The sequence below is a fragment of the Mustela nigripes genome, chromosome 16 (assembly GCF_022355385.1).
Source record: "Mustela nigripes isolate SB6536 chromosome 16, MUSNIG.SB6536, whole genome shotgun sequence".
NCBI lineage: Eukaryota > Metazoa > Chordata > Mammalia > Carnivora > Mustelidae > Mustela > Mustela nigripes.
This window is the reverse complement of record NC_081572.1, coordinates 21674528-21700173: the sequence shown is the minus strand read 5'-3', so window position 1 is coordinate 21700173 and position 25646 is coordinate 21674528. Positions and strand designations below refer to the sequence as shown.

General features: G+C 38.6%; 1 protein-coding gene across 1 annotated transcript in view; it reads right to left on the bottom strand.

Moving 5' to 3' along the window:
• IKZF3 (IKAROS family zinc finger 3) overlaps positions 1–25646 on the bottom strand; it is a 92417-nt gene that overhangs the window by 47776 nt on the left and 18995 nt on the right. The window contains exons 2-3 of the mRNA XM_059380808.1: positions 18977–19030; positions 16498–16599 (exon numbers count right to left, since the gene is read on the bottom strand). Of these exons, the coding sequence (XP_059236791.1) occupies positions 16498–16599; positions 18977–19030 (156 nt within the window). The remainder of the gene's footprint in view (positions 1–16497; positions 16600–18976; positions 19031–25646) is intronic.

Here is a 25646-nt window from a genome sequence, read left to right as displayed (position 1 = left end):
CATACTGTTCTTTCTTTCTTTTCTTTTCTTTTTTTTTTTTAATTTATTTGACAGACAGAGATCACAAGTAGGCAGAGAGGCGGGCAGAGAGAGGAGGAAGCAGGCTCCCTGCAGAGCAGAGACCCCCAATGTGGGGCTCCATCCCAGGACCCTGGGATCATGACCTGAGCTGAAAGCAGAGGCTTTAACCCACTGAGCCACCCAGGCACCCCACATACTGTACTTTTATTTTTATTTATTTATTTTTAAAAGATGTTATTTTTTTATTTATTTGACAGACAGAGATGACAAGCAGGCAGAGAGGAGGGAAGCAGGCTCCCTGCTGAGCAGAGAGCCCAATGCGGGGCTCCATCCCAGGACCCTGGGATCCTGACCCAAGCCGAAGGCAGAGGTTTTAACCCTCTTATCCACCCAGGCGCCCCATATACTGTTCTTTTATGCCTGAATCTTTATTGCTCATCCTATCATACTTTTCTACAGCAACAACAATATATGTATGTATAAATAAAAATATTTGTTAATATGAAGTGCTAGGGGTAGAAAAATTTCTTCTGGATTGAGTTATTATAATTATTAGCATATAATTGATTAAAACCATATAGATATGTTACAAATCTTTATGAATAATTATTAAATATAAAAAGTAAAATTTGTTGGGAATGTATCTTTTTAAGATTTTATTTTAGGGCGCCTGGGTGGCTCAGTTGGTTGGACGACTGCCTTCGGCTCAGGTCATGATCCTGGAGTTCCAGGATCGAGTCCCACATCAGGCTCCCAGCTCCATGGGAAGTCTGCTTCTCCCTCTGACCTTCTCCTCACTCATGTTCTCTTTCACTGTCTCTCTTTCAAATAAATAAATAAAATCTAAAAAATAAAAAAAAAGATTTTATTTTATTTATTTGAGAGACAGAGAGAGAAATGAGAGAGAGCATAAGAGGAGAGAAGTCAGAGGGAGAAGCAGACTCCCTGCTGAGCAGGGAGCCCAATGTGGGACTCGATCCTGGGACTCCAGCCAGTATCATGACTTGAGCCGAAGGCAGTTGCCCAACGAACTGAGCCACCCAGGCACCCTGGCAATGTATCTTTTAATGAGATGGATGGAGGAGGAAGGATTTACAAAAGTTTGATTAAAGAAGTTATCTAATTGATCCTTTATGTGGCATCTTGGAAATATTTACACATTAGGGCAAAGAGTAAGGTTTGGGATAGGTGAATGATGTGTCCTTCTTTTATAAGAAGGATAATTGTGAAGGATAATGAGAAGGATCATTGTGAATGGGGAGATGGGGAAGAAGAAACTTAACTATAGCAGTCTTACAAGGCAGATCAGATTTAGGAAAGAGAACATACTGAAGTTGAAACCCCTGGAAATTGATTCACTTAAAATTATCCACACCCACTTAATCTTTGAAAAGTCTTCCCGTATCTCAGTTTGATGGCTAAAAGAGACCCAATGCCAAAATGTATTCACATGTGCGCTTCCTTACTCTGCTTAACTGACTGACAGTTATTTAGTGAGCACTTAGAACAATGCAGGGGATGAATGGATAAATGGATGGCTGGATGGTAAGGCAGAAAGAAAAATGGATAAATACTGAGTATTAACTATATAGCCCAAATTCTGGCATAAAAGAATAGTACCACTGAAGAAGATTCTACCCTTGCCATGTTGTCAGCTCATTGGTAGACAAAGTACAGGAGCAAGTTAAAATTCTTATGTTATGGGATTCAGAAAGAAGTAACTGATTCATGATTACTTGGGACATTGTAAGTTTAAGGTATGGTCAGTAGTGTCTAATCTAAACCTCACTGTTGTTGCTTTGTGCTTTTTGTAACCATATCTACCAAAAAACTCCTATTATTTCATTAACTTTACAGTAATGTGATCCTCATTCTTTAAAGATAAAATGTACTTTTCTCATCTCCAACACTGTTTTCCTTCACGCAATTTACCAAAGAAAAAAGAAAAAGCTCCCCTCTGACAAATTATGAAAAATGATGAGCTAGGGAGGAAGAACAGGATTTCATTCAGTCAGTCTGGTGGTGTGCTAGCAAGTGCTCAAAAACCAACTCAGAGTTGGGGGAAGGGCTTATTTGTAGCATTTGCTGATGTCAGTGGTATAAATACCATGGCTGAATTCAAACTACCAACATGAAGCCAGCCAGCTGACAAAATTCCTGAAAGTTTAATAAGCGATTATGAGCTGACTCAGGCACACCACTGGGATTCCTCACTTATTCCTCAGCAGGGTGCCTTCGTGTGATTACCAAATTGCACTAGAGTACACAATGGCCCAGGTCACCATGCCCGGTGCCAAACTTAGTTTGAGAAGCTGAACTTGCAAGGCAAGATGAGATGCTATGAGAATTATCAGGCACACATGGGTGTTTCATGCACACAGCTAAATAACTGGACCGGAATTTACATTTTATTTTGCACCTTGTTTCTACTCCAAGGAGGTACAAACACTATTGCTCCACAGTTTAAAAAAAAACACACAAAAGAAAGGGGGAAAGAGTCTTCAAGGACCCACTAAGGACAGTGAGCAGATCTATTTTTCTGTCAACCATTACAATTACCCATTCCTCCTTTGCAGATGCCAAATATTTTCCTATTAAGTTCCTTTTAGTTCACTGTGCTACACAGCTTGGTTTAAAAAAGAAAAAAAAAAAAGAATCCAGAGATGTTTTTTGTTAAAAAATTCACGGAGGTGTTCTGTCACCAAAAGAACATACCCGTTTGACACAGTAGAAACGGTAAAGCCTCTGCCCATTGTGAGCACTTACAGAAATCCCCTGTGAGTGAACTTCTGCAGCAAAGCACTGCTGATTTTGTAAGATAACCCCTGCATCCCATGAGCGACAGGTCTTGATCTGGGCTTGAGAGATGTAATATTTTGATAAAAAACGGCACTTCCTTTTGAAGCATATATTTGCGTGTGCTGAGCAGTACCACTGGAACCTCAGTGAGCGCCTCAGCGAGGCTCACTTGGTCTCTCCCAGCTCGCTCCAGCCATAGACCCCTCCTTCACACATCTAAATGTAGCAGTAATTAGCATCCATAAACCACAAATGTGGCTTGGGTTTTCTGCCTCCCCCTTTCAGAAGCATCAAAGTAGTTTTTATTTCTCATGAGCGCAAAAATGTTGTACACCTCTGAAGAGACAGACTTTGACATGGAAAGCTACTGAAGACAGGAGCTGTATCTCCTGAGGTGGGAAGAATTTCTTTTCAGCAGACTTTCTAATTAAATTTATCTTTGATCTAAGGTATCACAATAGAAAATAACACTGTACAAATAATTAAAAAGCAATCTATTTCATCTATTTTATTTCAGGCATATTTGATAGTTGTAAAGATGAGAGAGAAAAAGTATAGTCTGTTGAAGTGTCTCCCCAAAATTCATGTTTGCCAGGAAATTGAGAATGACTTTTGTAGATGTTATTAGGTAAGATGAGATCACACTGGATTAGGGTGGGCCCTTAATCCAATGACTGCTCTCTGTATAAGAAAAGGAGAAGAAGGCCCCTGAAGGAGATGGAGGTTGGAGTCACACTGCCACAAGTCAAGAACACCAGGGGTTGCTGGGAGCCAGCAGAAGCTAGACAGAAGCAAGGCAGGATCCTCCTAGAGCCCTTAGAAGGAGCATGATCATGCTGACATCCTGATTTGAGACTTCTGACCTCTAGCCCTGAAGTCCAGTGGCTTATATTTTATTGTGTTCCTTGGGGAACATGGGGCCCATACAAGCAATAGGGATATTCTTTCTTACAGTATGTTATAAATATTTCTTTAACTTCTGCTTTTGACCTTATGGTATCTCAATGACATTTTAGGTCCAACACAAAGGTCCCAATGTCCTTTGTATTCAGTGAAGTGCCTATGGTACCCCTGCACTCATCAAATTGCTAAACAAAACCAAAAGACTTGGAGATCCTTGGTTATTTCCTACTGTTCAAGATTAGTCTGATGAGGGTTGTGGTTGGTCACTGAAAAGAGAAATAATAATAGTTCATAGGAGTCAATGGCCAGGCTTAAAAAAGAACTCTGAACCTCTTCATTTCTTGTGTTTTTAATCCACTTTGATTACATTACTTTATAGGGTAGGTATTTTTACAAAGATATAAATGTGGGCTATTAGGGCTCTTTTTTTCAAAAAGCTTATAATGTAATGGGGTGAAAGTTTGTCATGCACAGTTTCAAACACAGTATAATTAGGTGCTTAAGCAAGTACTAATTAAACACACTCCAAAAACTCAGCCCTAAGACTACACTTGAGGGAGCTGAGATAGTACAAGGAGGTCTCATGGAAGAAATAAACTTGAATTGATGTAAATATCTCCAGTGTATTAGTCTATTAGATTTAAATTTTCAAGAAGAAACAATGAACCAACTAAAACCAACTAAGAGGTAACACATTTAATCCACAGATCATTTTATTTGTGACCAATTAATTTACATAAGGAGCTAATCTATGTATAAGATAAACAAAGCTGTTAGTGATATATATTTTTTCTCTTTACAAAATAATAGCGTTAGACTCCCCATTGATGTTCTTTTGAAATATTTACATGATCATTGTTCCTTCAAGGAGCAAAAACATTCTTAACTCATCACACAATAAATGTTACATCAGGCCAAGAGTCAGCAAACTATGATCTAAAGGACAAATCTGACTCACTGCCTGCTTTTGTACATAAGGTTACTGGTATACATATGGCCATGCACACTCATTTATATATCTTCTATGCTGTTTTACAATACAATAGCAGAATTGAGATGCTGCAACAGAGATCATTTGGTCACAAAGCCCAAGATATTTGCCATCTGGCCCATTACAGAAAAAAATTGCCAACTCCTGCACTAAGCTCATAGGAATATATAGTTTTAAAAAAAATCATCTCTGGGTCGTGAGTTGGAGCCCCACATTAGGCCTGGGGATTACTTAACACAACAAAAACTCTAAAAAACGGTCAATATCCGGATGATAGGAAACAAGTGAATTTATGTTAAATGTTAGTATCTTTTAGAAGTTTTTTTTTTTCTGAATATTTTTTGTTTCTCACTCAATACTTCTAGCTGGGTAAACACTTTTTCCCCCTAAAAAATTTAGTTTTCTTTCCATAAGAGAAAAATAAAGTGAGCACTTTTAATCTTCTATAAATAATTTTCTAAAAGCTGGAAACTTAGAAAGATACAGATGAAATTTCATTTTCTTTAACATATAAATCAGACATGATTACAATATTCTGAGTTTAAAACATTCTAGGACAGATCTTAATTTCTAAAACTTTTTGGAGAACTTAAAAAAATGCTTTCATTAAACTTAAATAGAATAGGATCCTCTAAAGCATGCTTTTAGATAGCTAAATTTCCTTTAAAGGTATAATTCTAATTATCTTTTCTTTTCTTTTTTTAAAAAAGATTTTATTTATTAATTTGACAGAGAGAAATCACAAGTAGATGGAGAGGCAGCCAGAGAGAGAGAGAGGGGGAAGCAGGCTCTCTGCTGAGCAGAGAGCCCAATGCGAGACTCGATTCCAGGACTCTGAGACCACAACCGGAGCCGAAGGCAGCGGCTCAACCCACTGAGCCACCCAGGCGACCCTCTAATTATCTTTTCTTAAAAGATTTTTATGTATTTGAGAGAGAGAGAGAATGAGCAGTAGGGAGGGTCCAAGGAAGGAGAGAGAAAGAGAGAGAAAAGCAGACTCTCTGCTGAGCAGGAAGCCCAATGAAGGGCCTGATCCCAGGATCTGGAAATCATGACCTGAGCTGCTTAACAGACTGAGCCACCCAGGCACCCCTAAGTCTAATTATCTTTGAAAGTATAATCCTAATTAGTTTTAATGTTTCCCTATGCTGAATGTAACAGTAGTACTTTATTATGCAACACACATAACTTCTTCCAGGCAATGCTACTTTCCTTTTTTTTTTTTTAAGATTTTATTTATTTATTTGACAAAGATCACAAGTAGGCAGAGAGGCAGGCAGAGAGAGAGAGAGAGAGAGAGAGAGAGAGAGAGGAGGAAGCAGGCTCCCTGCTGAGCAGAGAGCCCGATGTGGGGCTCCATCCCAGAACCCTGGGATCATGACCTAAACCGAAAGGCAGAGGCTTTAACCCACTGAGCCACCCAGGCGCCCGCTACTTTCCTTTTTTTAAAAAAAATATTTATTTGAGAGAGAGTGAGAGCGAGAGCATGAGAAGGAGGAGGATCAGAGGGAGAAGCACACTCCTCCTCACTGAGCAGGGAGCCTGACTGGATCCCAGGATTCCAGGATCATGACCTGAGCTGAAAGCCGTTGCTTAACCAACTGAGTCATCCAGGTGCCCCAATGCTACTTTTCAGTTCTATTATTTTACAGTTTAGCATGTATAACTTGTATCTACTGATAATATTTTATGTTTTTAAAAAGTAGAGTCCTGGTAACAATCTTTCCAAAGGTATATGACTCAGATTAAGTGCCAACATTAATAGTAATCAGTTTGGAGCTTAACTGTGAAATAAAGGATTAATCTTTTAAAGCTAAAGTCAGCCTGTTCGTTTCTTTCTTTCTTTCTTTCTTTTTTTTTTTTTAAGATTTATTTAATTTAGAGAGAGAATGTAAGGGGGGGGGGAGGGAAAGGGAGAGAATCTCAAGTGGACTCCCAACTGACCACAGAGCTGGAGCCCAACTTGGGGCCTGATCTTGCAACCCTGAGATAATGACCTGAGCAGAAATCAAGAGTCGGATGCTTAACGAACTGAGCCCTTCAAGTGTCCCTCATTTCTTTTTAAATCAGGGTTAGTGGAAAAAGCCATTTCTTCTGTTTTTCCCAAATTATTTAGAATGACTGATTATATCTTCTAGTCTCTACCAAGAAATGTTACAACACTCTTAGATCCCTAACACCTGGGAAAAATACACTGATACTCCATTCATCAACTGACATAGAATTGGAGGTAAGGAGATTGAAATGACATTGGAAGCTATAACAGTCAAAGATGATCCAAAACGAGTGGACCACAGAGGCTGAATGTCTCTTTTTTCTCCTTGGATGTACTCCTGGAACAGGGTCAAAATGCAGAGGCCTGGAATCTATTGTATGGATTCCTATGGAAGTGCTATATCACATGGGTTTTTACAATATTTCTTTTAAATTCCTACTATTAAATGGAGTTGTTTGGGTTTTTTTGTTGTTATTGTTTATATTTGAGTATTTATTTATTTTAAAGATTTTATTTATTGGTTTGAGAAAGAAAAAGAGTGTACAAGCCGGGGCAGAGGGTGTGGGGCAGAGGCAGAAGGAGAGAACGAAGTAGACTCCCCACCAAGCAGGAAACCCAATGTGGGACTTAATTCCAGGACCCTGGGATCATGATCAGAGCCGAAGTAGTTGCTCAACCAACTGAGCCACCCAGGCATCCCAATATATTCATTTGAGTATTTAATCTGGTGCTTACTTCAGAAGCAAGTATACTAAAATTGGAATGACTGAGTATTTAATTTTCTGTGTTTTTTTTCTGACCACCTGAAAACATAAAATGCATAGGCTACTTCTGAATCCAGAGTGACTTCTAACATAATTATAAATTTCCAGACCAAAGGTCCAAACATAAACTTAATGGCATCACCTATCAAAATTCAGAAACCCTAACTCAGAAAAATACAAGCCAAAGGCAGAGTTATCACTTGCTTCATTATGAGTATGACTCCATGGATAGCATCTTCAAGAGGTTGCAGGGTGAAGTTGGTAGAACATTGTATGCCTTTCCTCAGCACAAATGACCACATCCTGTGCCAGGCAGCATTTTTCGTCTCTGTGGTTAAGAACTGGTACAAATGAATGTATAGCTAGGCAGAGCTGGAATGTTAGTTGAAGCTGTGATTTGAATCTCAGAAGTTTTAGACATAGAACTATATTTCTTGGTCCCTTAAGAATCTAAAACAAAAGAAAAAGATCTTGAGAAGGCCAAGTACTATTCTAAGTGTTATAAATACTAGCAGTGAAAAAGCCCAAGACCTTGGCTCATAAAAGATAGAGAAAGACAATAAAGAAATAAATAAAACTCCAAAATTATCCATGGTAAGTGCCACGCAGAGAATTAAAATAGGGAATGTGTTAAAATAGTGACTGAGCTGTCAGGGAAAATCTTTTGAAAAAATTGACATCTAAGATGAGATCTGAGTGACGTTCATAAAGTAATAGTGATCAGATTTATCAACATAAATATTAGCATAAAACGTGTGCAATGTTAATATAAATATAGTGCTCAGAATTCACAAAAAAACCTAAAAGTATTCCATAGTGCTGATAAAGACTATCTTTGGGTGGTAGGGAGAGAGGTAAGTTTTTCTTTTTTCATTCTATGAACTTTCTAAAAGGTGGTAAAATATTAAGCCATACTTAGTCTTTGTCCCCTGTTCCTGACAGAGTTCCTAAAACCCTTGGAATTTCCCAAGGTTTAAGAGTGTCTTTTGTTATTCATAACAAGCTCCATTCAATCACACCTGAGTTTATGCTAATGAACATAGGGTGGGGCTTCTAGATAACCTCAGGATGGGAAGATCACTGGGAAGACAAAGTGACTAAGGGTTAAAGGTTTCAGCTCCAACCACCAACCTCTGGGAGGGGGAACGGGACTGGAGATTGAGCTCTATGAAAACTCTTGAACAATGAGATTCAGAGAGTTTCTGGATTGGTAAACACAACAAGAGGATGGAGGGTTGTGTGCCCAGAGAGGGCATGGAGCTCTCATGAAGTTGTATCCTTTATAATAAACTAGTAATAGTAAGAAAAATGCTTTCCTAGATTCTGTGAGTCATCCTAGCAACTTATCAAACCTGGGGTGGATGGTGGTGGAAAACCCTGCATATGTAGCCAAGCAGGACAGAAGTGCTGGTAATGTGGAGACCTGGTAGCTTCAATTGGTGTCTAAAGTGAGGGCCGTCTGGGGCACCTGGGTGGCTCAGTTGGTTGAGTGTCTGCCTTTGGCTCAGGCTGTGGTCCCGAGGTCCTGGGATTGAGCCCCCATCAGGCTCCCGGCTTAGTGGGGAGTCTGCTTGTTCCTCTCCCTCTGCCCTCCTCTTTCCCCTGCCTATGCTTTCTTCCTCTCTCTCTCTCTCTCAAATAAATTAAATTTTAAAAATAAAATAAAGTGAGGTCACTGAGCCCTTCAACTGTGGGTTCTATGCTAACTCTAGGAGTTATTATTACGAGAATTGAATTGAATTTTTGGATGCCCATTTGGTTTATGGAGAAATTATTGGTGTTGGAAAATAAATCCCAGAATTGGTGTCAGGGGTGGGATTTGTTAAAACAATCTGGGCTCATGGAAACATGTGGTTTGGGAAGAGAAAAGAAGAGCAAGGAAGGAGGAACCTCTGATTCCTGGCCACATGGTCACCCATGTTATGGAAAAGCAGCTGTGTTATGATCAGTGACTAAAGGTAAAATTACCAAGGGTTTTCAGAGATGGATCTCCTTCCTGTGGAGCTGGCTCACTGGCTGCATAAGGAAATGCAAACTAGCAGGAAAAAAGTTAAATTGGTTACTGTTTTCTGAATTAACTAAAATGAAATGAAAAAAGAGTGTTAGATCAAACCTTGATGTTGGACCAAGCTCAGACTTCAGTCACTTTAAGCTTCAGATACTAAGCTCAAAGCTGCCCCAAAAGGTAAAATTTTGAGGGAACAATAAAGAGTACCTCTAAGGCCTCTGGTCACCAAAAAGATAGTTCACACAGTTGGAGGGCAAAATCGAGGGGATATAGTGTTGAAAGGGCTGGGCTGTCTCATTTTGTGAATCAGTATCATTAGCTCCTGAAGAACCATTACTAAAATGGACAGTAAGAGTGACTAATTTAGGGACGCCTGGGTGGCTCAGTGAGTTAAAGCCTCTGCCTTCAGCTCAGGTCGTGATCCCAGGGTTCTGGGATTGAGCCCTGCATGGGGCTCTCTGCTCAGCAGGGAGCCTGCTTCCTCCTCTCTCTCTCTCTGTCTGCCTGCTTCTCTGCCTACTTGTGATCTCTGTCTGTCAAATAAATAAATAAAATCTTTTAAAAAAAAGAGTGACTAATTTAGGGGAAGTGTATTTGGTTTTGATTCTATAGAGAAGAAAAGCATGTTTGGGTTGATATCCAACCCACAGCACACTATGGAATAATCAGATGGCTGTATGTGATTCAGACGCTCAGCAGCCTTGTAGATTAGATGAAAGCCACTGTTAGAGTCAGTTTTTTACTCTGAGAAGAGGACTATCTGACTCCCTCTATAAATGCCAGTGGAACATCCAGATGAAACAGCTGATAAACTTTGTATGTAAGCCATATGGGACTGGCTTTACGATAACAGAGATATTAATTCATTAAATATGCCTGTTCCCAAGGTCATGATAAATGCTGTGCTTTAAGGGGGTGTTATAAGAATGTGCATATTGGATATGGTATGGTAAAGTTAGTAAAGCCATAGGAGGAGATGAGGACAAAGATTGGAAGGAAGAAGTTTATTATATTCACAGGACCCATAGAGGGGTAGTGCCCTCACAGGGCTGGAAAGCACCAGTGTCAGTCAGGAGGCAGAAAAGAGCAGTTAAGGATATCCTAGGCCAGAGTTTTTACTGGAGTTTCTGAGAAAAGGCAAGGCAGGCAGAGTAAACAGTTTAGGATTGGCTGCTTTGAATAATCCTGGAAGACTTTGGGACACAGAATGGTCTTTAGTTACCTGATATACTTGGCTGTGGGATGATTTTGGGCAGGGAAATATTAGCTTGGTATATGAGAAATAGGTAAGGAGATAGTTGGGAGGTACAGGCTCTGGACTGATTGGTTTGTATATGAAAAGCATGATCCTGGTTAACCCTTCTGCCATCTGTAAGAATTGGCTACCCCTGGGAAAAGCAGTCTTTTCCCCAGTCTATAAAAGCCTCAAATATCAAAGCGTACAAAAATAAGACAATACAATTAATAAAACTGGTCCTATGATGAATGGATTCCAAAGAGACAAACACAGAATCTAAGAAAACACAAAATAGGGAGCCCCTTTTGTATGGGTACCCCATGTAACCTTCCTACTCCAAAATCAAGCAACAGTAGAAGAAACCAGAGTGAATCTGCAGTCTTAGCTTCCCCTCTTGGGTTTTACAGAGGCTAATGAAAACATTAAGTTAATTAATGAGAAAATGAAGAAAGGCAGAAGGAAGAATCAAGGGACTTGTCCCAACAAGGTGGAAAATTGTAAATGGTTACTAAGAAATAAGAAGAATAAAGGAAACATTGGTTAAGGTCAAAACAAAGAAGAAAGGGGAGAGTCAAAGGACTCATTTCAGCAGGGTGAAAATCTTTAGATTTTTATTAAGAAACAGGATAAAGGAAACAGACATTGAAGGGTTTGAAACAAAGATCTTAAGACAACACTGTGCAAGATTGGGTGGACCAGACTTCTTCCATTAAAGTGCCCAAACAAGTCCACTCTATTCATTCCAGTGTAGAGGAACTTACAAAGCCAAAAGACAAAGATTACAAACAGAAATCTGATCTGAAATTAGCTAAGGCAATAGGCAGATTAATCTTTGTTATGACAAAGGGGACAGGGCTCAGCCTCTCACTAGGGATGAAAAGCCTTCTGCACATGAAAGGGTAAAATGGTCAGGGGGTGGAGAAGAAAATTTTCTGGGACTCCCTGACATGGCAACCTCATCCACTGTGGTATCAAAACTTGTTAGTGGGGTACCTGGGTGGCTCAGTTGGTTGAACGACTGCCTTCGGCTCAGGTCATGATCCTGGAGTCCCAGGATCGAGTCCCGCATTGGGCTCCCAACTCCATGGAGAGTCTGCTTCTCCCTCTAACCTTCTCCTCGCTCATGCCCTCTCTCACCGTCTCTCTCTCAAAAAAAAAAAAAAAAAAAAAATTTAAAAACAAAACAAAACAACTTGTTAGTGAAGCCCATCAGGAATATTCACTTTGAGAGAATATAGAAATGTTTAAGGGTTGATAGGATTAAGGTGGAAGCTTAGATGGAAATAGGAATGTTTAAATAGGCTCTATGTGAAGAAATTGTGTCTCCTTTACCTGAAAGTATTATGAGAATGGATATTTGTCTGACTGGGGAACATCTCCCTTACCTCATTTTATAAAACCAAAACCTGTTGATAGGTCACAGTTAGGAACGGAAGGGTTGAAGGATTAAGACAAAAGTCTGGAGGAAAGCTAGTATGTTTGAAGCGGCTGCATCTCTTACCTGAATGTCTTATGGCCGTGGATATTGTGTGTGACTAGGGAATTAACTGTTTCTATAAAACAGAAGGCATGTAAATCTGTCATATTAATTCAAAATGCTAAATGGGGATGGATGAGATTGCCCAAGTCCACAGTGTAGGTGAGAAGTGGCAGTGCTGGGTGGGGACAGAGTCTGTGTGGTAGCTCTATGTGGAGCATAAACTGGGGTTTATCGAAAAAACCTGAAATTGCTTCCCAGCAGCTGTTAGGACTATGGGATGGAGAATTCCATTTGAAGGGCTATTAGCAGCCTGCTATTGGACATTAACTGAAACTTCCCCTATGACTGCAGTACAAAAACAGTCTTAACATCTGAAATACACATACTGTCTTAGGTGATGTCACAGAAATGCTCTAAGGCTTTTGGGAGAGCAATGCCCAGGAGAGTTCCATAATAAGACAGAAATGGTTTATACAGGATTATGCGACCTGAGGCATGCAAGCAGGAGGTACTCACAAGCAGAGAATCTTTCCCCCTATGGACCGACTTCGGAACAATGTGAAGCTATATCATTACTTGGATGCTGCATGATAGACAGCTGTGACTGAACAACAAAGAGCTTCTTGGTTTATGGGTGGCAGTTCCAAGGTAAATGAAAAATGTCCTGTGTGGAAGACCACCACTCTGACTGAAGTTGGAAAAACAAATCAACTCAGTGGATGAATTCCGTGCTGTTTTCCTAGCAGTGATGGAGGAATAGAACAATGACAAAAGCCTCTGTCTACATTTTGGGTTTTACCTGAGTCATGGGTGAGGGCCAGTGGCCTGGCCATAGGGATAGGCAGAAGGAAAACTGATCTTTTTTTTTTTTTTTTTTAAAGATTTTATTTATTTATTTGAGAGAGAGACAGTGAGAGAGAGCATGAGCGAGGAGAAGGTCAGAGGGAAAAGCAGACTCCCCATGGAGCTGGGAGCCTGATGCGGGACTCGATCCCGGGACTCCGGGATCATGACCTGAGCCGAAAGCAGTTGTCCAACCAACTGAGCCACCCAAGCGTCCCGGAAAACTGATCTTTTAAAGGGATGCCCTTTGAAAGCATGACCATACAGAAATTTGAGGGGTACATTAAAGTAGGACATGTTGATGCCCATCAGAAGAATCCCCTTCCAGGCTTGGAAGGTCATTAGAACCAAGTGGATATCACACTGTACTTATTTGAAGTGACTACCTGGGTTCATAAAAGGAGGAGACATTTGGGGACACGGCAATACAGAGAGCTGAATCTGGACATATTCCCTTTGCACTCAAAATGCCAACAAGAGAGACAGAGGCAGCCTATGTCTATGGGAAAGGGTCCTCAGAGGGAAGGCCCCTTCCACTAGCAAGTAAATTATACTGAACCAATGCCAATAACCAGGGTAGAGGGCTACAAATGGGTTTTAGACATTGATTCTGGACTGTGCATTGCTTACCTGGTGGTAGATGCAAATGGTCAGAGTATTAGCAAAAAAAATGGATTGGAAGATACTGTACCAATTTGGACCACCAAATCACATTTCTTTAAGACAAGAAATACACTTTATAGCCTATAATATTAAATGACAGGCAGAGAGATATTGTCCTCAGAAGAATAGTTTCATAGAGAATTGGAATAGGCAGCTGAAACGTTTAAAACAGGGAAACTTGTAGTCATGAAGGGCTTGTGTATGTCTTTAAGAATGTGTGCTCACACTCAACATGAGCAGGGCTAAGGGAGTATCCTCACTGATGGATGCCTGTTTTTCTGGTGGATCTGGGGAAGAGGGTTGGGGGAGGGCACTAATGTGACTATGCAATTTCTTTCCATGGGGGGAATATATTGGTATGATTATAATTCTTCCCAAGGGGAGAGGACACTGGTTTGATGACCATACTTTTTCTTTCACCCAATTTTTTTTTTCTTCATCACCTCAACTTTCTCTTTCCTACTTGTTGGAGTAGTCATGGGATACGGCTGCAACAAGTGCTGGAAACAAAATGATTTTCAGGCAAGAAACCATAACTACAGTTTTAAATCTTTATGTTGGAATAGCTAAAGGCCTGATAGGGCAGGTTATACCTTCAATCCTTTTGCCCAAACTGAAGATAACAGTGAAACCAGCTCTGCTGCTAGTGGTGTAAAGATTCAGCAGGTTTTGTACCTGAGTACCTCTACCCTGTAGGAACAAGAATGGATTGAGGGGGAGGCACTTGCTAGACTAGTATTGCTGCCTGCAATCTAGACCAGCGCAGCCATTAAACCTAAAGTTCCTTCCAAACATGGAAAGGTTCAGGTAGAAATTAAGACGGAATAGTAGCTGAGGGTAAAGAAATGAATCAAAATGAATGAAATGAATAAAAATGAAATGAATCAAAGGGTAATGAAGGAAATCCAGTATTACATTAAAATTTTAAGAGAGGCTCAGAGTAAGATGATAATGTATATTGTCTCTCAGTTCAATTATACCAGATGCTGAAAAGGGGAAGCTATATATTGCGGAGACCAGTCCTGTTTTTGGAACCTGACAAAATCAAATGGAAGCCTGCAAATCTAAGTGGCCTCACCCTGGGAGACATTTTCATATGATACGATGATGGGCTGGAATAATTATTATTTTTTTAAATTTTTTATTTTTTATAAACATATATTTTTATCCCCAGGGGTACAGGTCTGTGAATCGCCAGGTTGGGCTGGAATAATTATTAATGACTGAATGTGACTGTAGTAATGTGTCAGTTCCTTGACTTTATTTATTTTTAAAAGATTTTATCTATCTATCTATCTAACCTATCCATTCATCCATCTATTCATTTATTTAAAGCCCACGGACAGGGGGAACGGGCAGAGGAAGAAGGAGAGACAGAATCTCAAGCAGCCTCTGTACGGAGCATAGAGCCAGACACAGGGCTTGACAGCGGCTCAATCCCATGACTTTGAGATCATGATCTTGATAATGTGACCTGATAACCCACTGAGCCAGCCAGGCACTCTACCAGTACCTTGACTTTTACAATCCTTTTGCTGTAAGAGATTCATGGTCAAAGACCAGTAGGTAGCTTATGGTAAAATACAAAAATATATTTGGTCTTTGTCCTAGGTTCCTGGCACAGGAGTTCCCCAAACCCTTGGAATTCCCTGAGTGAGAGGAGTATCTTTTGTTATTTATAACAATCTCCTTTTGATCTCGTCTGAGTTTATGCTAATGAGATGACTTGGGGTAAGGACCTTAGATAACTTTAGGACAGTATGGTCACCAGAAAGACAAAGTGATGGGGTGAGATGGACTGAAGACGGAGCTCTATAAAAATTCTTGAACAATAAGTTTCAGAGAGTTTCTGGGTTGGTGAACACACCAACACGATGGGAGGGTGGTGTGCCCAGAGAGGGTGTGGAAGCTCCATCCCCTCCTACTTCATACCTTGCCCTATGTATCTCTTCCATCTGAGTTTTATCCTTTGTAATAAACTAATAATAGTAAGTAAAGTGTTTTCCTAGATTCTAGCACCTTATTAAAATTGAAGGTAGTAGTTGTGAAAAATCCTGCATATATAACCAAGCTGGACAGAAGTGCAGGTAATGTGGAGACCTGGTAGTTTCAACTGGTGTCTAAAGTGAGGGCAGTCTTGTGGGACTGAGCCCTTAACCTGTGGGTTCTGTGCTAACTCCAGGAGTTAGTAAGAGAATTGAATTGGATTGTTGGATGCCTAGTTACTGTATGAAGAATTGGAGAACTGGTTGTTGGTGTTGGGAAATACCCCAAACTTTCTCTAATGAACATTCCTTATTTTTAAAATGGAAAAGAGTCAAATACACATTTTAAAAATGAAGTTGGTATACTTGAACTCTGAATAAGCACCTCAAATTCTCAAAGTTTGCTGATATCCTTTGGCAAATAATTAAATATTAATTTCTAAAAAATATTTTAAAATATCTCTAAAATATTTTTTAGAAATTAATATGAAAGTGAGACAGAGTGGGTGAGAAAGCACAAGCTGGGGGAATGGCAGAGGGAGTGGGAGAAGCAGACTCCCCATTAAGCAGGGAGCCCGATGTAGGGCTCCATCCCAGGACCCTGATATCATGACCTGAGCCAAAGGCAGACACTTAACCAACTGAGCCACCAGGAGCCCCTAAATACTAAGCTTATAAAATGAAGAAAACTTAATTACTCCCAACTCAATCCATAAATCCATGTTTTCCTTAGGAGATCCTGATTTCTTCTATATATTAAGCCTCAACCATATCTATAACTATTTTTAGTCCGTAACAATGACTCACCTCCTAGATCTTCATCTTCATTGGTTGGGCCTTCTGCACTGTCCACATTTTCTGTTTCATGTGGTTTGGTTAAATCATAGTCATTCAAAATCACTGGGCCTTCTAGGAGATAAAAAGAATTTTAATTGTGTAGGCCAACTTTAAAGGATTTTTACAATATAAAAATTTTTATATGTAAAAATGTAATATTTTTATTAAGAAGAATCCCATTTTAGCATAATCTCTTAATGACCCAGTATCCCTTTCATATATACCCCAAGTGGAATATATGTGAAAACTCTTGAGGTTCAGAAATATGCCCAGGGTGCACCCGAGTTAAAATGCATTCACGTTCTTTCCTGGCAGAAATTCTCTCTCTTTTGGGATGTCTCACAATATTCAGTAGAACACTACTGCTATTTATGAACAAGAAGCATTTATGTAGTGTTGAGAAATACTGAGCTCAACAACACTGGCATAACCCAATTTGGGAAACATGTTTTCCTGAGAGAAAACCATAAGCAACAGTATATCAAAACTTATTTTCCTTTTCTGTTCACATTATAAATGTGATTCTGAGGAAGATGTATTGACCCTCGTGTTCCTTTATTTCCTTGAACATTTACTAAATGCAGACAAGGCTGCAGATATGAGTAAGTCATAATTCCTGTCCTTAAGGAGCTTATAATTTACAGATGTAGATAAGACAAGATCATAACTATAATGCAAGACTCAGACAAGAGATAATACAGGTCTATAATGTAGACTCAGACAAAGGAGTAAGGGAAATATAACATATTACAGGAGTTCATAAGTGAAAGGGAACAGACATAATAAAAGCATGCTTAAACAAATAGCAAAGATATTAAAAATCAAGTTTAATAGAACTATATTTAAATATATTTGTATATTATATAAATACTGATAATATTAGATATTAGAAAAAAAGGAATATGTAGCTGGTATTATTTCATATTCAAACATGGTAGCTTAAAAAGATGTTATCAAAAGAAATAAACTAAAAATTCATTCACTTTCTATCAAACTCCTAATGTCCTCCCTAATGTTCAGTGAAATATTTATTGAATAACAATTACATACAACAAATAGTCAAAGATACTGAATCCTATGGCTTTTAAAGCTAGGTGAAGTAGGAGAAGTGACTAGAAACTTTGGGGTGGCATTCCTTTCAGCTGCACCCTTGACTGAACACATGGAGCAGGACTTTTGCTGGAATCCAGTAGTAAAATGGAAACATATTTCATAAAATCCATGATGAAGAAGTGCTAAAAATATGGTTATCATGGACTCATGTTTTTATTTATAAACACATTAAATTGCTCATTTCTGCATGTTGTAATATATACTCTGTGAACTCTAAAACACTGTTCTAAATAGTAGCTCACTTTTCTCAAGCTCAAAATGACTAATATAAAGTGCACACCTGAACAACTAACATGAGGTACAGGTTCAATTAAAATATAAGGTTATAATTGATAATATAATTGACAAAAAGATACTTGAGTGATAAATTTTGTAATATAGCATAAATTTTTATCCAAAGTGAGTTAATCAATCTAGAAAACATATAAGTTATTTTTAGGAAAATATTTTAAATGTTTATAGTTTGTTTTGGAGCAGGAGTCAGCAAACTATGGCTTGAGACCCAAATCTAGCCATGACTTGTTTTTGTATGGGCCTAGGAGGTAGGAATGGTTTTTATATTTTTAAAGGATTATTTAAAAAGTAATATGATAATTAACTCGCTTCTTGATTTATTTCACTCAGTATAATCTCCTCCAGTTATCACATGGTTTCACTTACTTGTGGAGCATAAGGAATAACATGCAGGACATTAGGAGAAAGAAAGGAAAAGTGAATTGGGGGAAATCAGAGGGGGAGATGAACCATGAAATACTGTGGACTCTGAGAAAAAACCTGAGGATTTTGGAGGAAAGAGGTGTGGGGGGTTAGGTGAGCCTGGCAGTAGGTATTAAGGGGGCCACGTATTGCATGGAGCACTGGGGATGGTGCATAAACAATGAATCTTGGAACACTGAAAAAATAAAATAAAATAAAATAAAAATAAATAAAAAGGAATATGAAACAGAGACTATATATGGCCCACACAAAGTCTAAAAATGTACTAACTTTCCCTTTACACAAAAAGGTTTGCTGACCTCTATCTATAGTGAAAAGCACAAGTAGATAAAACAGGAGCTACTACACCATTCAACAAAAACTGTCTTTATTTAAACCAGTCCATTAAAAAAATTTTTTAAGGAAAAAAAACAACAGTGATCAACATTAAGTAGGGTGTGATTTGGCCCAATAATGCCAAAGAATTTATGTAATCTAAATGGATGAGTTATTTTTGTGTCAGAAAGAGACAACCAAAATTTTTCCAACATACTTCCATAGCATTTTTACTGTGATCAGAATATTCTTCTACCTTTGGTAATTTCAGTAAAGATATATTTCTAGAAAGACCTGATATTACCTGTGGACACAGACTGTTCCTGAGTGCTTTTCAGTTCCACATTTGGTTTTGTATCTGAAAATAAAAAGGATTATAAATATTAGCTACTTAGAGTAAATTTTTTTCAGATTTGGAGCATTTAATAAGGATACCATTTTGGAAGTTTTAGCAGATTTCCTCTTCAGAGCAGGACTGTTCTTTCCTCCCTCTATCCTCCCTAAAAAGTACCTCAAGGAGAATAAAAGGAATTATCTATACAGTAATTGTATTTTAAAGAGATTAAAAGAAAAAAATTATTACTTTGTACTTAACATTTCTAGTACTTTTCCATTTTTTCCTGAAAACATGAGTTCCCATCTGATATCATGTTTCTTTGGTCAAAAGAGTTTCTATTAGCATTTCTAGTCATGGAACTATGTGAATGACAATTTTTCTTGGTTTTCATTTATTTGTAAATATCTTTATTTTGCCTTCAATTTTAAAGGTTTTTATTTATTTATTTGAGACAGAGAGAAAGAAAGACAGCAAGGGAGGAGTGGGGGGGAGTGACAAAGATGGAGGAAGAGGGACAAGCAGACTCCACACTGAGTGTGGGGTCCAACATGGGGCTTGATCTCGGGACTGTGAGATCATGATCTGAGCCAATATGAAGAGGTGGCTGCTCAACAGACTGAGCCACCAAGGCATTGCCCCCACCCCTTTTTAAAGATTTTTATTTAATTTCGCTTTTAATTTTAAAGGATATTTTTACTTGATACAGAATTCTGGGTTGACAGTTTTCTTCCAGCACTTCAAAGATGGCATTCTACTACTTCCTAGGCTCTATTGTTTCTGATGAGAAGTCAGTGATATTTGTATTATTTTTTTCCTATATATAATGTATTCTTTTTCTCTGAATGCTTCAATATTTTCTCTTTATCTTTGATTTTCAGCAGTTTGACTATGATATATCTAGGTATGATTTTATTTGAATTTATCCCACTTAGGATCACTAAACTTCTGTAAAATTATGTTTTCCACTAAACTTAAGACATTTTCAGCCATTGTTTCTTCAAATACTTTTCCTCTTCCATCCTCTTGCTCCTTTCCTTCTAGGACTCCAACTGCATGTATGTTAGATTTTTTAATATTTTCCCACAATTCCCTGAGTATCGTTCTCCCCCAACCCCAGTGGCTTTTCTTTCCTCTGTGTTGTTCAGATTGAATACTTTCATTGATATGTCTTCAAGTGCACTTCCTATTTCTCCTGTCATCTTAATTTGTTAAGTTTGTCCAGTGAGTTTTCTATTTCAGATATTATAACTTTTAGTTCTAGAACTTCCATTTTGTTCTTTTATCATAGTTTCCTTGCCAAGATTTCCTATCTGTTAATTCATTACAAGCATATTTTCCTTTACATCTTTGGGTATAATTAGCATAGCTGTTTAAGATCCTTTCTTCCAGTTCCAATACCTGTGTCATCTTGACGTCAGTCACCATTGATTTCCTTTTATCTTGAGTATGGGTCCCATGTTCCTACTTCTTCATATGACTTAATGATTTTGGATTGTACTCTGGACATCATAAATGAAATGTTACAGAATTTCTGGATTCTGTTAAATTCCTCTGGAGAGTATAGGAGTTTTTCTTTGTTTATTTTACTTTTTAAAGCATGCAGTTAACTTGCCTAGACTCAAACTCAAATTCTGTCTCTAGTGAGCAGCAACTAGAGTAACCAAATGTTCTAGCATGCCTGGAATTGAGAATTTTTCTAGATCAGAGAACTTTCATAGTCCCAGGGAAATTGGCACAAGCTGATATCTTGCAGAAGCATAAATCTCTGTTCAATATTTTAGCCTCAGATGGGCTGCTCAGAGTGTGACCCCATATATGTGTGGTTCAGTGATCAGCTAGAGATCTGGAGCAGCCAGAGAATTTACAGATAAAAAAGCCATCTGCCGGGGCGCCTGGGTGGCTCAGTGGGTTAAGCCTCTGCCTTCGGCTCAGGTCATGATCCCAGGGTCCTGGGATTGAGCCCTGCATCAGGCTCCTTGCTCAGCAGGGAGCCTGCTACCCCTCTCTCTCTCTCTGCCTGCCTCTCTGCCTACTTGTGATCTTTCTCTCTGTCAAATAAATAAATAAAATCTTTAAAAAAAAAAGCCATCTGCCTTTTTCATACCGATTTCCCTCCTTACTTCCCAGCCTTCTATGGTTGCTATGGCTTCTTAAGCTAGTGTAACTGCAGATTATCTACCCAAGTTTTGGTCACCCTGAGGCTAAAATTGGTGCCTACCCTTGGGTTAAAACAAACAAACATAAAAACAGGTTGGTTCTGACGTTTTCCAATGCTTTCGTGTAATAGATTTTTTTCATATTTTGTCCAGAATCTATCATTGTTATCTGTTGGAAGGCTGGGTCAATAGGAGGTACTCCTCCATTGCTGGAAAAATCTTCTTTGTTCTTTAGTTTAATGATGATCATATACCCAAAACTGTTCAGGACAGTATTAATTTCAAATATTCAAAACTGTTGTCTGGTCATATTTTAATTTTTGTTTTGAAAAATATAGTCACTGTATTTATATTCTATTTTAATTTTAAAATTTTAACAGAGTATCCATTAGATGATAGCAGCAAAGCATAAAGGCAGGAAAAAGACACATATTTTTAAAATAAGCAAAGGAGCAGACTGGTATGGAGTGTCAAAATCTAAGATGGGAGAGAGCAATATCTATGCAAGGAAGGGACAGAGCTCAGGGCAGGCTGCTGGAGACTAACTACCCTGAAGAGTATGACATATAGAATGGGCAGTCTGAATGAGGTAAGGACGGATTCTATATGGAAAGCAGACAAATGGGAAATCAGATCCTGAGTAGGCTAAAGAGGGCATTCGGGCAGGAGAATTGCCTGACCTGGAATGCTGGAGTTGAAGAAGGATAAAGAAGGTATCTAAGATAAGGGACAGTTTAGCATGAGTCAGAACCTAAGCACCATACATAGGATATCTATGCATAGAGGTGGTCTGGTGTGAGTTTTAAGAGCCGAAGTGGATTAAGCAATGCACCTACATGGGGACAGTGGGCAGAGCTTCCATGCAGAGGGGTGCTCCAGTGTAAAATACCAGAACTTGAGTGGAATGAAGAGGGCATTTACATGTTAGGGACAGCCTTGCGTGGAGTGTCATAGCCTGAGCAGTTGAAAAGAATGTCTACATAGCACCATAGCTATTGTACAGGATGTCAGAACCCAAATGAGGTAAGAAAAGCATCCGTGCTAAGGAAGGGATGATAGAGGCAATGGATGATTGATTGTACAAAGAGGCTTGATCCAGTAAGTAAATATAGCAAAGATAAGAGCCAGATTTTTCTCTGTCAGAGGAGGGAGTTACAAATACAAAAAACCCTGTGGTACTGTATTGGAAATGAAAGTACTGGTGTGAACACATGACTTCTACTCTATATAACAGATATAAAATACAGATGTAAATGTGTGTATATGTATATGTATATATATATATAGTCCCTAGCCCTGTCCACTGAGAGCTCCTGGGAGCAATGACACCACAACAACTTCTGGCATCCAGGTATTAACTTCTAAATATCATTCTCTGCCTAAAGGAACCAGGCTCCTTGGAGAAATGGCTTGAAGAAATGGCAGTGTAAGATGGGCCTGGAATATTTTGTTGTGTTGCAAAGCAAGGAAGTGCTTTCTGAATAAAGAGGATATGTTAAAGGATACAGAAATCATCTTGAAGGGGTTTCTATTGGACAAATATGAGACAGGGAAAGTATCAAAATAATAATGATAGTACTGGATTATAACTTATTGAAAAAGACAAATTCATGAGTCCATATTGACATTAATAAGTAAGTAAACTGAAAGTCAGATGTTGAATGGAATATTTATATAGTTTCAAGGCGCTTCTCCCAAATTACTTATTATTACAAAGATGAAAAGAGCACTACTGTAACTAAACAAAGTGATCATCATCAGGAATGGGACAAATGAAAGTTATGTGCCATCTGATAACAAAAGGCAGAATCACTTCTGTGATATTTCTGCCAAACACATATAAGATGAATCTAACCATGAGAAAATGAACTCTAACTGAGGAATATTTGACACGATAACTAGATTTGTAATACCCAAAATTGTCAAGGTCATGAAAGATGAGGAACCAAGAAGTTGTTCCAGACTGAAGGAGAGTGAGGAGACTTGACAACTAAATACAATGTGTGATTCTGAGCTGACTCCTCCTGCAGTAAATTCACACTGTAGAATCAAATGAAGAAATCTGAATAGGGTCTGAGGATTAAATGGTAGTAATGTATCAGTGTTTATTTCCAGATTTGGACATTGTTTTATGTTATGTAGAAGTAGTACACTTTAGTACATTTAAGTTTTCAACTGTGATAGGGCATCATGTCAGCAACTTAGCCTCAAAATACTTTTTTTTTTTTTAAGATTTTATTTATTTATTTGACAGAGAGAGATCACAAGTAGGCAGAGAGGCAGGCAGAGAGAGGTGGGGGGGAAGCAGGCTCCCTGCTGAGCAGAGAGCTGATTCAGGACTCGATCCCAGGACCCTGAGATCATGACCTGAGCCGAAGGCAGCGGCTTAACCCACTGAGCCACCCAGGCACCCCACGCCTCAAAATTCTTGAAAAAATAGTTTTTGTGCTGCACTGCAACTTTTGTTTAAGTTTGATAGCGTTTAAAAAAAAGTTAAAAAAGAAAAACCTAAATGTGAAACTTTTAACTGCACACGAAAGGGATTTGTAACAGGAGAAAAAAAGAAAGAAAACTAGCTCAAAGGTTTCACATAAACAACCTTCATGTGAAAATATCTTTTAGTTACTACAGAGCAAGGTGGCTTTTGATTTGGTGACCTAAAGGAAAAAGGTCCCAGTCCCCTGAACCTTTTAAAGTCTCTGACAATGGCATTTAAATAGCTCTCAATATTTTTTCAAGCAGCTTTTGTATGCTGTAAATAACACTAGAAACAACTTAGTACAGTTTCTAAGAGAAAAAGGAGATTCTGACTAGCTTAGTATTCAGATAAAGGAAACATTAAAATCAATTATAATCAGGCTACATGGATATTCTTCGTAGGCACTAAAAAAAACCAAAAACAAACAAACAAACAAAAAAACCCCACAAAACATAAAGACAAAAGAGATTGAAGTACATTTTTTCCATCTAAACTTAAAGGTCCTTATAAAAACATGAAGCCCGGTAGTGGGTAGTGAAGGAATTTCCAACTGAAGACTAGAACCTGTTAAATAGTTCTAAGCACAGCAAAAACTTTTCAGTTTTTAATGGATCATTTTGTAATTTCTTTAACTTTAGTCCAAACTCTCAGAAATGTTCTATTTGATGGGGTCTGCTAGGGTTTTTTTAATATGATGGCCATCAACATAGCTTTAAAATATTTTCCAAAAGAATCCTCTAGAATGTTAAGAACGGAGGGTCTTTATATTTCTTTTGAAATAAATATAATTTCCTGTGCTGATGTTTACACATAAATGGTGCCAATGATGGAAGAATTCCAAAATGGGTTAATTTTAAGTATAGATCTCCTCAAAAAAAAAAAAAAAAAAAAAAAAACTCCTCTATTTTCTACATCTCTTCTCTTACTTGATAAGTAAATCATACTCCTGCCTCAAGACCTTTATATTTACCTTTCCTTCTGGCCAGAATGCTCTTTCCCTAGATCACCATGGGGCCCACTTCCTCTCTTCATTCAGGTGTGTGCTCAAAATTCACCTTACCAAACAAGCTTTACCTAACTACCTTATATAAAACATCGTCCTCTATGGGTGGAGGAATTGCAGGGTTGGGAGAGGGTGGGTAGGTGAAACAGGTGATGGAGATTAAAGAGTACTCCTATCATGGTAAGCACTGATTAATGTAGAGAATTGCTGAATCACTATATTGTACACCTGAAACTACTAGAACACTGCATGTTAACTCTAGTGGAATTAAAATTAAAAACTTAACAAAAATGTCATCCTCGGGGTGCCTGGGTGGCTCAGTGGGTTAAGCCGCTGCCTTCGGCTCAGGTCATGATCTCAGGGTCCTGGGATCGAGTCCCGCATCGGGCTCTCTGCTCAGCAGGGAGCCTGCTTCCTCCTCTCTCTCTCTGCCTGCCTCTCAGTGTACTTGTAATTTCTCTCTGTCAAATAAATAAATAAAATCTTTAAAAAAAAATGTCATCCTCCACCATTATGTTCTTCTCTTTTACCCGTCTTTATTTATCTTCATTAAAATCTCTTGTCACCACCTGGCACATATACACACATATTTGGGAGGGGCTGGGCAGAGGGAGAGGGAGAGAGAGAATCCCAAGCAGCTTCACACCTAGCATAGACCCCAAAGTGGGGCTTGATCTCACAACCCTGAGAAAATTACCTGAGCAGAAACCAAGAGTTGGACACTTAACCAACTGAGTCACCACGCACTCCTTGTCTATATTTTTTATTGCTATTTTGCTGTATCTTCAGGTCCCAGAAGAGTGTTTACTCATGATCGACACTCCATAAATATTTATTGAATAAACACATGAATTTTTGCATCTCTATTATTTATCCTTATGGACACTCTAGATCAAGGTTCTGCAAACTACAACTTACCACCTATTTCTGCATGGCGTGTGAAATAAGAATGGATTTTTACCTTTTTTTCCTCCTCTCCTCTGCTGGCTTTTACATGTT